General features: G+C 46.7%; 1 protein-coding gene across 3 annotated transcripts in view; it reads left to right on the top strand.

Annotated features, from left to right (window-relative positions):
• The window catches only part of aadacl4 (arylacetamide deacetylase like 4), a 27,565-nt gene extending 13,005 nt beyond the window's left edge, over positions 1-14,560 (top strand). For 2 of the 3 annotated variants that reach the window (XM_087980544.1, XM_087980545.1), the window contains exons 3-5: positions 7,285-7,510; positions 9,288-9,351; positions 12,726-14,560. In XM_087980544.1, coding sequence (XP_087836670.1) covers positions 7,285-7,510; positions 9,288-9,351; positions 12,726-13,509 — 1,074 coding nt within the window. In that variant the 3' untranslated portion in view covers positions 13,510-14,560. Of the gene's footprint in view, positions 1-2,374; positions 2,659-7,284; positions 7,511-9,287; positions 9,352-12,725 lie in introns of those variants that run through there. The other variant, XM_043675647.2, reaches the window with a different exon arrangement.

Below are 14,560 nucleotides of genomic sequence, written 5' to 3'. Positions count from 1 at the left end.
ACTGCCGTTGCACTACTTTCACCAGCTGCACCAGCCACTTTCTTCGCACTCAATCCCTCCCTATGTCTCATTCCAGGGGAAAGTGATACATGATCGGGCTGAGACAGCCACGATGAAGGCTGGGCTGCTCTACATTTGACACCTTTGCCTTTATGACGAGAGGATACTGACCCTGACCTGCCCCATGGACTGGCTGACCATGCCTTAGATCCTGGGCTGATACTGGAAGCTGCCCTGAATATACTATGCCAGGACCCCCTGTCTGAAATATATCTCCTTTGACTTGACTGAATCACAGAGTCCCTACAGTGCAGATGGATAGCCCATTCTCCCCAGCAAGTCTGCAATGACCTCTGAAGATCTTCCCACCTCGGCCCAGCCCCGACCCTATGCCTGTAACCCTGCATTTACGATAGGTTCAGAAAAGATTTACAAGGATGTTGCCAGGGTTGGAGGATTTGAGCTATAGGGAGGGGTTGAATGGGATGGGGCTGTTTTCCCTGGAGCGTGGGAGGCTGAGAGGTGATTTTATGGAGGTTTATAAAATCATGAGGGGCGTGGATAGGACCAATAGACAAAATCTTTTCCCTGGGGTGGAGGAGTCCAGAACTAGGGGCTGAATAGGCTGGGGCTGTTTTCCCTGGAGCTGAGGAGTGACGTCATAGAGGTTTACAAAATTATGAGGGGCATTTATAGGATAAATAGACAGTGTCTTTTCCCTGGGGTGGGTGAGTCCAGAACTAGAGGGCTTAGGCTTAGGGTGAGAGGGGAAAGATATAAAAGAGACCTAAGGGGCAACTTTTTCACACAGAGGGTGGTACGTGTATGGAATGAGCTGCTAGAGGAAGTGGTGGAGGCTGGTACAATTACAACATTTAAAAGGCATTTGGATGGGTATGTGAATAGGAAGGGTTTGGAGGGATATGGGCCAGGTGCTTGCAGGTGGGACTAGATTGGGTTGGGATATCTGGTTGGCATGAACAGATTGGACCGAAGGGTCTGTTTCCGTGAGCACACCCACATAGACATGGGGAGAACATGCAAAACTCCACACAGACACTCATCCAAACTGCAATTGAGCCCAGGTCTCTGGCACAGTGAGGCTGCAGTGCTAACCGCCCAGCCACTGTGCCAAGTTCTCCTTCAACTTTGAGACTTGGCTAAACTTTGAAACGTGGGCAGTCTGTCCTGGGTTGGCACTTGATGCGGGTGAATCACTGATGTGGGCTGAAAATGTGTTGCTGGAAAAGCGCAGCAGGTCAGGCAGCATCCAGGGAACAGGAGAATCGACGTTTCGGGCATAAGCCCGAAGAAGGGCTTATGCCCGAAACGTCGATTCTCCTGTTCCCTGGATGCTGCCTGACCTGCTGCGCTTTTCCAGCAACACATTTTCAGCTCTGATCTCCAGCATCTGCAGACCTCACTTTCTCCTGAAACACTGATGTGGCAAGGTGGCATACAGCAGGATGGACGCCCACTTGTTAACAACATTGACGAGCCACCTGTGTGCACTAAAAACCATGGCAAGGCAGAAGGTGAGTGAGTGAGGCTGGGAGAATAAGCGATCAGTGCCTGCCATGTAGGTTGCTGCAGGTTATGAGCTGGGTACATGTCCCTGCACATACAGTGAAGCAGCTTTACAAAGCGGGCTCCAAAATGTAGCATTAAAGTTCAGAAGGGCCCCGCAAACGGATCAGATATGTGCCATGATGAGGTGGAGAGGTTGGCACAAATCTGATGGCAGCTTCCAGTGTGCCCATGGTCACTGCCCATGGAGTGTGCCCTGAGATGTTAGCTACTGACATCCAAGATGGAGGTGCCCAGGAACCAGCAGCAAGGAGCTGGAGTTGCCTGGTACCCTCTCTGACTATCATGTTGGTGTCTAGTGTGGGGAACAGGGAATTGCACATCAGTGGGGTGAGATTCAATATTAATGAGGATGATAATGAGTGCTAAACCCTCTGAATAAACCTCTCGCTACTCACTGCTGAGAATCTCATCTCGATGGCTTAGACTCACTGTAAAATACCACAATTTACTCCCAACATCAGAAAGGCTTTACTCGACATCTCACGTGATTTTCACAAATTTCTCACCGTAGCCCACGTCACTTAAAGCCTGGACAGATCACTAACAATCAGCCTGAAACAGAGCAGGACAGTGTGATTCGATAACCATCTGAAGCTGACCATTTTGCAGGGTTACAGGGGAAAAGGCAGAGGAGTACAGCTTAGCTGAGTCCCTCTTACAGAGAGACTCCTTCTCTGCTGTTGGCATTCAATGGGTCAATGAAACACACATTTCCCAACACACACCACTTCCAGTTCCTGAGTTAGCAGTGAGGTAATTCCTCTTCCTGAGTTCCTAGCAGCCCTAAGGGCACTGAACAGTAGAGTGTGGACATTAACCAGCAGGACAAGGCTCTAGCCTGTCTGGACGCTCACTGAGTCTGTTGAAAGACCTATTTTCCGAAACCTTATTATGGATCTGGTGCTTTGGACTTTGACTATGATGCTGGCTCTTGTGGTGGGCTTGTTTGTGCTGTTGGTTTCTGGAGTGATTTACACTGTATTCACTGAGTCGGTAATGCCGCCAGGTATCCAGGGACCAGGTAAACTCAGGCTCATCTACGGCATGCAATTGGCATTAGGCACTTTGGTAAGAAACACTTGGAGAAACTTTGCAAGCTACAACAGAGCAGTTTAATGATACGTACCTTGTCTCAGTGAGCTGATTAAACATTCAATTCTTTTCAGGAAGCAAATGCATTTTACCCAGACTGGTCTCTTAAAGGCAAACACCACCCTGAGACTTAAAGATGAATTTTTCTGACTGCACACTTCCAGTGCAGAATCTCAATTACTGGAGCTTCACATTCCGTGGTGTTCTGTTGTAGTGTGTGCCATCAGTTAGAGTTTAACCTTTACCTTACAGATTAAAAACAACGAAGTGCACTAACAAGTGATAGATATGGTGGACTTTATGAATGGATTAAAATCCTGCAAAACACACAAGCTCCTGTGTAGCAGAAGAATGATGAATAATAGACAGTTTTCTAGCAGCAATTGGAAATTGTGCAAAGAATTTCAGTTGGGAAAGAGTCCGATCAGACAGTGTTAAGGAGCCTGATAGCTTGGGGGAAGACACAGTTGCGTAGTCTGGCCGTGAGAGACCGAATGCTCCGGTATCTTTTGCCAGATGGCAGGCTGGAGAAGAGTTTGAGTGAGGCGTGTATGGGGTCTTCCACAATGCTGTCAGCCTTTCGTTTTACGGCGTGTGGTGTAACTGTCTGTAATGGAGGGGAGGGAGAGAGAGAGACCCCGATAATCCTCTCAGCTGTCCTCACTATCCGTTGTAGGGTCTTACAATCCGAGTCAGTGCAATTCCCAAACCAGGCAGTGCTGCAGCAGCTCAGGGTGCTCTCAATGAACCGTATGTCGAATGTGATGAGGATGGAGGGTGGGGAGGTGGGATTTCCTCAGCCTGTGCAGAAAATAGAGACACTGCTGGGCTTTCTTGGCTATGGAGCTGGAGTTGGGGGTCCAGGTGTGATTCTCTGCCAAGACATTTGGTACTCCTCACGATCTCCACAGGGGAGCCAGCATGGAATGGTTGCTCCGTGACCTCCTGAAGTCAACAACCATCTCTTTTGTCTTATCCACGTTCAGAGACAGGTTGTTGGCTCTGCACCAGTCCGTTAGCTGCTGCACTTCCTCTCTGTAACGCTGACTCATCGTTCCTGCTGATGGGACCCGCTACAGTCGTGTCATCAGCGAACTCGATGATGTGATTCGGCCTACGCATCGCTGCGCAGTCCTGTGCTAGCTGGGTGAACGGGGGGTCCCCGTGCTCAGTGTGTTGGTGTTGGGGATGCTGTTCCCAATCCGGACTGACTGATGTCTCCCGGTCAGGAAGTTCAGGATCCAGTCACAAAGGGAGGGATTTAGGCCCAGCAGACTCAGCTTTCCAATCTGGTGCTGAGGAACGAGAATGTTAGCAAGGGAGAGTTGCAATAATTATTCGCTGTAATAAGATTTACTGTTGGGCTTTGAGGAGATATGTTTAATTTATTAAAGACTGAAAAGTCCTGAGACTCCCTATGGGTTGCTGCCTGTTTCTCTCCTCAGGTCTCTAACTGGCTGATTAATCAAAAGGAGCTGAACAAAAGGTTTCACTTGTTTTGAGTTTGTTCAAGGTCACAGTACAATAGGAGCGTTTCATGCAGCCAAGGAAAGGCTGGGTCAATAAAGCCACATACATCCAGGGCCTGATCAAAGTCAAATAGGTGGCGGGAGCAGGGAAGCCCTTTGACCAACAATGCTGCATACACAGCAGGACTTCACTGGAAACAAGAGTGATGCCTGTCTTCCTTTTGAAGGCACCCACACTCCCCTCCCCACCCCATTCCTTCAGCAGAGGCAGAGAGTCCAACCAGGATTTGACCAGGTGGATGTAGGAAGGCTGCTTCCTCTAGTAGGAGCATCTAGAGCAGGGGGTTATGGGTTAGAAATGGGGGGCGGGGAGGGGTTCACCCATTTAAGATGGAGATGAGGAAAACATTTTCAGAGGGTTATCTTTGGAATTCCCTTCCCCTAAAGGCAGTATATACACAGTCTTTAAATATTTTTAAGGCAGAGGCAGATAAGTCCTTGATTACAAAGGAGAGGAAAGATGATCAGGAAATGGGGAAATGTAGAATTGAGGTTAAAATCAGTCAGCCATGAACATCTTGAATGGTGGAGCAGGCTCGAAGGACCATGTGATTAGTCTTGGTCCTGGTTCATATGTTCTTAGATCAAAGAGGCTTGCCATTGTATTGAGCACTGAATAGGTCCTCAACTAGGAGGAGCTAGATGAATGGGAAGGTGATAATGTCACCAGACTGGTAATCCAAAATGCCAGTTTAATGTTTTGTGGACTTGGTTCAAGTTCCTGGGAGAAAGTGAGGACTGCCAATGCTGGAGATCAGAGTCAAAAAATGTGGCGCTGGAAAAGCACAGCCGGTCAGGCAGCATCCTGTTATGAAGATGTGGGTGTACTGTAGCCTTAACAAAGTTAAAAGCAAGCAGAATTACCTGACAGCACCAAGTTTTCTGAACAAGATACAATGTACCCTTTTGGTCCAGCAGCTAGTGTAGCTGGTTGCCTGGAGACAAAAACAAATTTGAATTAGGCCAATCAGTTTAAATTATACCCTAAGAAAACCAAACTCCAATCAAGTTTGAATTGAGTATATTGTCAATATTAAAAGCCAGTGACACAATCCGATCCTTTGGGGGTATAAGACCAGGGAAAATCGGACAGTTGAAAGAGAACTGCCAAGCCACCAGCACGTACAGGCTGTCCGAAACACAGCTCTCTTAGAGGCAACCTTTATCGATCAACAACCTGTGGAAGAGAAACCCTGAGAAGAAAATCAACAGAGAAAGATACAAAGGGAAGATTTCACAGCTGGCTGGGTTTGAAATTTGAATTTTTGGTAAATCTTAATCGGGGTTTTATCGGACTAGTATTATCGAACGGAAAATAAACGATAAGTTAGAGGAAGGAGTTGTAAATAGTTGTGAGTTAATTTTTCCCTGTAATACTTTAAGAAACAACGTTGTTAATTTTTACTTTAAATAGCCCTTGGCCTCTCACATTTTCACAGATTACTGCACGGTGTAAACCTTTTCTGTGTTGCTGGTTTCAATTAGCAGGGGATGGGAGTTTACCCCGTGCCGTAACATTCGAGGAGCAGGAGAATAACCCCTTCATCGGGAATGTCAAAGACCTTGTGCCTGAAATGTCGACTCTCCTGCTCCTCGGATGCTGCCTGACCGGCTGTGCTTTTCCAGCACCACAATTTTTTGACTTGTTCAAGTCCCACCGGGGTAGGTGGTAAATCTTGAATCATTAAGAAAATTAGCCTAAGATAGTCACTGTTGATTATTGTAAATATCTATCTGGTTCACTAATGCCCCTCCTTTAGGGCAGGAAATCTGCTGCTGCTGGCAGTGAGATGGGAGAAGGGGTGGGGTGTTGTTGTTGGCGATATTTGTTCTTCTTTTCCAATTTTTTTCAATCTGTTTTAATTCTTGTCCCAGTGTTTAAATCCCTCCTAGCCTCTGCCCTCCCCCATCTCTGGGACCTTCTCCAGCCCGACAACATTAAAAAAAAACTCACCCACAGGACGTGGCCATGAATTCTAGGCCAGCACTTTTTACCCATCTCGAACTGCCCAGAGGTTAATAGGTGATGGCCTAGCAAGACCCTAGAGGGCAGTTCAGTGTCCAATACATCACATGAGGCCAATTTCCTTCCCAAACAAGGCACAAGTGAACCAGATGGGTATTTTTCCAGACACCAATTTCACGTTTGTCATTAATTCTTATTGAACTTCAATTCCACCCTGGTTGAGCCACGTCCCAAGAACATTACCTGGGTCTCTGGATTAATAGCAGAGCAATATTACCACGAGGTGATTGCCTCACCATTGTGAGAACCCTCAAGCTCTCTAACCACTTGTCAATCCCTGTCTTCTACCTCTCTAACACTGGCAGCCTGGACTCGTGTTTTCCTGCGTCCCTCCCTCCCTAAACCTCTGCCCCTCCTTTAAGATGGTCCTTGAACCCTAATTTTCCGACTGAGCAGTGGCTGACAGTTCCTGGCTGCTGCTATCGGACCCTTGCCCCTCAGATGCCAGCAAACACCTGTTTGGGTACCTACTCTGGACAAGCCCGGTGCTTGTCCTCAGCGAGGGGTCCTAGTCCTCCTGCTCCCCACCCCCGCCACCTCCAGCCTGTACAGTCAGCTCCAGAAACTTCCCTTCCAGCCGGTCGATCTGTCCCTTTCTTTGGGTTGACCCTGACCCCTTCCGGCTCTGGTCACATCTCGGAGTTGCTGTTGTGCAGGGTCCTACACAGGTTGCTTCCTCCCTTCCCTCCCCCCCCACACCCCCCATATTGTTCATTATCTTTTTGCTGCGGCCTTTGAGGGGTCTTCCTTTAGCTTAAGCCCCTGTCCAGTCAGCTGCCCCCAGGCTTGCAGATTGCCTCGTCTGCCTGAGTCAGGGAGCTCAGTGAATCTTAATTCAAATGTGAAATCCACAAACTCCTCTCCCAAGTTCAGAGGGTTTTCGTCCAGGCTATCCGATGGGGAGTTTTGTCCCACCTGACACTGTATCTGCAAACATTCTGATGCAGTGCCTTGATTTCACTTCTATGATGTTAAAGGCAAGTTAGGTGCATATTTTATATAAATGCAAGTTTCTGGTATATTTTATCCCCGTTCCCCTCCACTTAGGGAAAGATCGCACAGAATCTGGGGCTGGGACCACAGGTCACTGTTGTTCGGTATCTACATGCCAAGACCCTCAGGAGGATGTCCAAGGAAGGGACTGGCCTGATCATCCGGGATCTCCAATTTGATGGTGTCCCCGTCAGGGTTTACCAGCTGAGGTCAGCATCGGCGGAGAAAAGGCGTGGGATCTTGTACTTCCACGGTGGTGGATGGGTGTTTGGCAGCATAAGTAAGTGCGAAAGACCTGTCCCCTGGTTAACGTAGTCTTTCACTTTAATCCGAAGTCCCACTGCTCTGAGGCAGGTGTTAATAAATATCCACGAGCATAGTCAGCGAATCGTAAGCTGGTCTGGTATAGAATAGGCCAACAAAAGGTCATTTAAATTTACTCTAATCCCACTTTCCAGCATTTGACCCATTGCCTTGAAAGTTGTGACATTTCAACTGGTCTTCCAAGTACTTTGTAAAGGTTTCCTACCTCAACTAGCCTCCCAGGCAGTGCATTCCAGACCCCTGCAACCCTCTGGGTAAAATAAAAATTGTTCAAAACCACAATAAACTGTGTGGTTTCACTTTAAAATTATGCCCACTAGTTATTGACCCTTCAGCTATGGGACGCAGCGTGTTTCCATCCATCCTGTCCATGTCCCTCATAACTTTATACACCTCTGCCAAGTCTCCCCAGCCTTCTCTATATCTCAGCATATCCAGACTCTCTTCACCGCTAAACTGCTCCATCCCAGGCAATGTCCTGGTGAATCTCCCCTGCAACCCTTCCAGTGCAATCACATCTCTCCTATAGTGCAGTGACCAAAACTGTACACAGTGCTCCAGGTGTGGCCTAGCCAAAGTCTTGTACAGCTCCTACCTCCCTGCTCTTATAATCTATGACGTGCCTGACAAAGGCAAGCAATCCGTGTGCCTTCTTAATGACCCCATTATCCTGTCCTACTGCCTTCAGGGATCCATGGACAAGCAACCCAAGATTTCTCTGTTCCTCTGTCCTGCCATTCACTCAGCACTCCCTTGTCCTGTTCCTTCTTACAAAGTGCATCACCTCACATTTATCCGTCTGTCACTGATCTGTCCATCTGACCAATCTGTCAATATTCTCCTGTAAACTAAGATCTTCTTCCTCACTGTCAACCATCCGGCCAATGTTTGTAACACCCACAAACTTACTTATCATTCATCCCGCATTTCCTTCGTTATAGTTTCTATATGTTACAAACAATAAGAGGCTTAGTACTGATCCCCATGGTATGCCACTGGGCACAGGCTTCAGTCACACTAACAGTCTTCTATCTCCACCCTCTGTCTTCTGTCAATAAGCCAATTTTGGATCTACCTTACCAAGTTACCCCAGATCCCATGAGCTTTTATTTTCTTTATCAGTCTCACATGTGGAACTTTGTCAAAGGTTTTGCTGAAATCCACATAAACTCCATCAACTGCATTGCCTCACACCTTCACACATCTTCATACCTGGTCACCTCCTTGAAAAATTTAACCAAATTCATGAGGGCATGACCTCCCTCTGACAAAGCCACGCTGACTATCCCTGATTAAACCTTACGTCTCCAAGTGGAGATTCATTTTCTCCTTCAGCGTTTTCTCCAACTGGTTGATGGGGACTGTGTAGAGGGAGCTATACTCTGTATCTAACCCCGTGTTGTATCTTTCCTGGGAGTGTTTGAAGGGGACAGTGTAGTGGGAGCTTTGCTCTGTATCTAACGCCGTGCTGTAACTGTCCTGGGAGTGTTTGAAGGGGACAGTGTAGAGGGAGCTTTACTTTGTATGTAATCTTGTTTTGTACTTGTGCTGGAAGTGTTTGATGGGGATTGTGTAAGAAGAAGCCTTACTCTGTATCTAATCCCGTACAGTCTCTGTCCTAGTAGTATTTAATGCTGCCATTAGCTGTTTGGAAAGTCACATCCTCCATTTCCCAGTACTTGGATTCCTCATTTTGACAGAAAGTAACTAATGTGTATGTATTTCGTTCTCAGATGAATATGATAATTTGTGCCGGTACATCGCCAAGGAAACTGAGTCGATTGTGGTGTCAGTGGAGTGAGTATCTGTTGCTTGGATAGGATCACAGTCCTTCATCCAATTGACAAATTCCTAATGCCAGGCTGACCTCAATCCAGCACAGCACTGTTCCGGGACACATGACAGACAGAGTGGAAGCTAAGTTCTCTTCCACCTCCACTCTATTTCGTTCAGAAGTAATGCTTTCGTTTCCTGTCTAATCCTTCTTTTTCTTGGCTTGACAAATTTGAACACACGGCACGTACGCCTAGGCCCTCTGGTTATCGTTTAGTTGAAAGCCAGGACAGTTAGAAAGCTATTTAACAGTGATGGAAGCACAGCCAACCCTCCATGTTCCTCTCAGATACATGGTGGGGCTTTGTGTCTGTCATACTCACACATCTGTGCTCATTCTGCTGCTATTACCCCATGTATATCCGATTCTTATTCAGAGGACCATAAGTCCATAAGACATAGGGAGCAGAAATTAGGCCACATCCTTTACTTTTGCTATTTTCTGAATGGCACACCAAATTAGTAACCTAAAGATGAGAGCTGGTCTCTGTAATGACGATCATGAAGCTATTATTGATTGCTGTAAAAACAGGATTAAATTTCCATAGCAAAATTGACCATAACACCATAAGATGTATAGAAGCAGAATCTGGCCCATATAATTTGCCCTGCCATTTCATCATGGCTGATATGTTTCTCAACCCCATTCTCTGTCTTCTCCCATTAGCGTTTGATCCCCTTATTAATCAGGAACCTATCTCTGTCTTAAATACACTTTGCAACTTGGCCTTCACAGTCTTCTGTGGCAATGAGTTTCACAGGTTCACCACCCTCCCATTCAAGAAACTCCTTGTCATCACAGTTCAAAGGTGTTGTCCCTCTCCCCTACTCCTGGAAACATTTTCTCCACATCCACTCCATCCAGAACTCCTGGTATTCTGTAAGTTCCAATGAAATTCCCCCCTCATTGTTTTAAATTCCATCAAGTACAGACCCAACTGTCCTCAACTGCTCCTCATTGACAAGCCCTTCTTCCCCAGGAACATCCTTGTAAATCTCCTCTGGATCCCCTGATGAATATGCTTCCTTAGATACAGGGCCCAAAACTGCTCGCAACATTCCAAATGCGGTCTGACCACGGTGTTGTACAGCCTCAGCAGTACATCTCAGCTCTTGTGTTCAAGTCCTCTTGGAATAAATGCTAACGTTGCATTTACCTTTCTAACTGCCAAATGAACCTGCATGTTAACTTTAAGAGAATTCTGAATTGAGACTTCCAAGTCCTTATGCTTCAGATTTCTGAAAACCTTTGCTGTTTAGAAAATAATCTGCACCTCTAATCTTCTTACCAATGTGAAAACCTCACTTGTACACATTGTATTCCATCTGCCACTTCTTTGCCCACTCTCCTAGCCTGTCTGAGTCCTTCGGCAGCCGCCCCTGCTTCCTCGACACTACCTGTCCCTCCACTTACCTTTGTGTTAAGTGAACACTAACAACAATGCCCTCAATTCCTTTGTTCAGGGCATTAATGTCGAATGTGAATAGATGTGGTCCCAACTCTAACCCCTGCAGATCTCTCCTAGTCACTGGCTGCCATCCTGAAAAAGACCCCTTTATCCCCACTCTCTGCTCTCTGCCAGTCAGCCAATCCTCCAAACATGTCATTACCTTACCCCTAACACCTTTGGCTCGTCTTATTTAGTAGTCTCCTGTGTGGCACCTTGCCAAAGGCCTTCTGGAAATCCAACTAGATTATATCCACTGGCTCCCCTTTGACTAATTTGTTTGTTCACTCCTCAAAGAATTCTAACAGATATAATCTTCCCTTGATGAAGCCATTCTGACTCAGTCCTATTTTACAGTGTACTTCCAAGTTCTCCGCAATCCATGCTTAATAATGGACTCTAAAATCTTACCGATGACCGAGGTCAGGCTAAATGACTGTAGTTTCCTGTCTTCTGCCTGCCTTTTTCATAAACAGGGTGTTATGTTAGCTATTTTCCAGTTCCCTGGGACCTCCCTAACTCCAGTGATTCCTGAAAGATCACCATCAATGCCTCCACAATCTCCTCTGCTATCTCCTTCAGAACCCTGGGGTACAGTTCATCTGGTCTGAGTGGTTTATCCACCTTCAAACCTTTCAACTTTCCCAGCACCTTCCCCTTAGTCATAGCCACTACACTCACCTCTGTCCCTGACCCTTGAAGTTGGGGTTTCATGATTTAGGCTATCTGGTGGAAAGCACCTCTTCAATGTAGTTGCACTCATATCACCTCAATTCTTAACTGCGTACACATTATTATCCAATTGTGGGTGATGCTGGTCATTTATTGCCCATCTCTAATTGATCAAGGTAAGCAGTTACCATGGGTCTGGAATTATATGTAGGCCAGACCAGGTGAGGATGACAGATTCCCTTTCTTAAAAGGCATCTGTGAACCATATATGCGTTTTTGCAACAATGACTACATGTTTGCCATTAGGCTACTAGCTCTTACACCAATTTGTTTTTAAAAATTGAGTTCAAATTTCACTATCTACTCAGATTTGAACCCATTTCTTCAGAGCATTAGCCTGGGTTTAGCTGAATGAGTCCTGTGACATTACTACTAGGCCGTCCCCTAGATGGCAACACTCCCTTTGGAAGCCTTTCAGAGAGGGTTCATTTAGTTAATTATTGGGGTGAGGGAGTTTTCTTCTGAGGAAAAGTTGGACAGGTTGGGCCTATAAATATTGGAATCTAGATGAATGAGAACTGATATTATTGAAGCATTTAAGAGCCTGAGGGGACCTGACAGGGTGGATCTAAAAGGATGTTTTCGCTTGTGGAGTAGTCTAGAACTGGAGGACAATAAGGAATAACCCATTAAATTAGAAATTAGGATTTTATTTCTCAGATGGCTATTAATCGTCTGCAAAAAGTAGTGGAGGCTGGGTCATTGAATTTTTTTTCGGCCAAATGGGATAGATTCTTGACTGACAAAGCAATTGGAGGTAGACAGGAAAGTAGGCAAGATCAGCCAGGATCCTAACAATTCATGCAACAAGGTTAAGGGGCTGAATGGCCTCCTAAATCCTATGTTCCTGTGTTCAACATTGACATTGCTTCACATCTGCCTTTCTTGTCTCTACTCTTGAAAACCTCCAGAACGCAGACAAGAGCCCCCCACTGCACCATCCACCTGGCACTGAAGCCATTTCTGTAGCCCAAGGTTGAAAGGTCACATGGTCAGAGGCATATAACAGCAGACTGTCAAATCTGCCCTGACCAACTCATGCAGTCGAGAGTCTTTCTTCAACCTTAATGCGGCCCAGCCCTGTAGAAATGAGCACTTCAACAAGTTACAATAAAAACAAACCCTTCTTGGCCTAATGTTTCCCTGTTGGTTTCCCAGGTACCGCCTTGCACCTGAGTACAGGTACCCCTCTCAGCTTGAGGACTGCCTAAATGCCACTCTGCATTTCCTCAAGACCACAGATGATTATGGAGTTGACCGCAACAGAGTCGTTGTGTGTGGGGATAGTGCTGGGGGTAACCTGGTTGCCGCCGTGTGTCTGAGAGTCACTTCCATGAAGGACAGCTTGGATGTTCCAACCCTCCGCGCCCAGGTCCTGATCTACCCAGCCCTTCAAATGATCGACTTCAACCTGCCCTCCTACCGACAAAACCAGTTTGTGCCCATCCTGTTTCGAACACGCATGATCTTCTTCTTCCTGCAGTATCTGAACGGAGACATGTCCATTGCAGAAGATGTGCTGTCAGGTCACCATCTACCTGTGGAAGTCAAATCTAAATACAGGAGGTGGCTAAACCCAGATCTGATCCCAGGCAACTTTCAGGTCGGAGATCAGAAGCCCAACCTTGCCCTCACCCATGTCGATGAGGTTTATGATCTTGTGAAGCCCAGCTTAGAGCCAACCTTTGCCCCACTCCTTGCCAGTGATGCTGCCATTAGCAGGCTCCCACCAGCGTACATTTTGACCTGTGAGTTTGACGTACTACGGGATGACGGATTGCTGTTCAAGAAACGATTGGAAGACAATGGCATTCCAGTGTCCTGGTACCATATTCAAGATGGCTTCCACGGGATAATCAGCTTCTTTGATAATGGTTACCTGACCTTCTCATCCGGGAAACAGGCCGTTGATAACATTGTCTCCTTCCTTAGAGACATGTAGGGCCGTTTTTCCAAGGAGTGGTGATCAGAGTCATCTTGTCACTCTGTTCCTCCTTTGTTCCGTTTGTACACAGCTTTGCGTTCCCGGCAGGAGATTCTGATTACTGCTCCTTCAGAAATAGTGAGCATTAGCACAATCCCACAGCTCTCTTGCAGCATAGGATCATAGCAAGAATTTAAACCATGTCCGCCTTTTCAGGGCACTTGGTGCTTTACTCTGTGATTTATATTTTAAGTGCGCAGCAGCAAGGACAGCCACTCCACCCAGCCCCATTAAAGGGTAAAGGTACAAGATAAGTGTGTGGGTTCGGGTGCCAAGTAGGTAGAGTGTCAGATGAATTGGATGCCAGGGCACAAGCTGGCCAGCATAAATGGTAAAGAGTTAAGGTAAGTTGGTGTGAGTAGGAGTATCAGGCCCAACAGTGAGATAGCAATGGGGGAATGTCCATACTGGGTGGGGATTGATGTTTCTGCTGGAGGAGGTAGGAGGCTATCAGATTCTGGGGAGAATGGGGTTGACCATTGGGGCCCCAGGATTTTGAACAGATGGAGGAAAGTTGGGTTATGTGGTGAGGGTGGAAGATTGAGCATTGGGGGTGGGGGTGCAGAATGATGGTGTGCCATGTCTGTTGGCAGGAGTAAGTGTTGGGTCCTGGGGTGGGTGTCCTGGCTGGAGGGAGGGTGTGGTCCTTGGAATTGATGTGGGTTTCCTGTGCACCCAGCACAACCCTCTAGTTTCTGTATCTGTCCACTATCCCTACTCCTAATTCTCAAATAATATGCAGTCCAAGATTACTGTCAGTTTTGTGTGTATTCACATTAATGTGCTTGAATGATTTCTGGGAATCTGTACCTTTATTTGCATGTGTAACTTCACCTGCCTAATGGTCACCACCTCAAAATTTCAGTGAACACCGTTATCTTTAACAAAGCCATGCTGACTCTCCCTGATCAGCTCATGTTTGACCAAAGTCAAAACGTGTGGTGCTGGAAAAGCACAACCGGTTAGGCAGCATCCGAGGAGCAGGAGCACAGCTCCTCATCATGCACCC

Source organism: Chiloscyllium plagiosum, unplaced genomic scaffold (genome assembly GCF_037043375.1).
Source record: "Chiloscyllium plagiosum isolate Xiang-an unplaced genomic scaffold, Cpla_swu_hap1 HiC_scaffold_37, whole genome shotgun sequence".
NCBI classification, from domain to species: Eukaryota; Metazoa; Chordata; class Chondrichthyes; order Orectolobiformes; family Hemiscylliidae; genus Chiloscyllium; species Chiloscyllium plagiosum.
The sequence above is the reverse complement of the archived record's forward strand: the minus strand, read 5'-3'. Positions and strand labels throughout refer to the sequence as shown.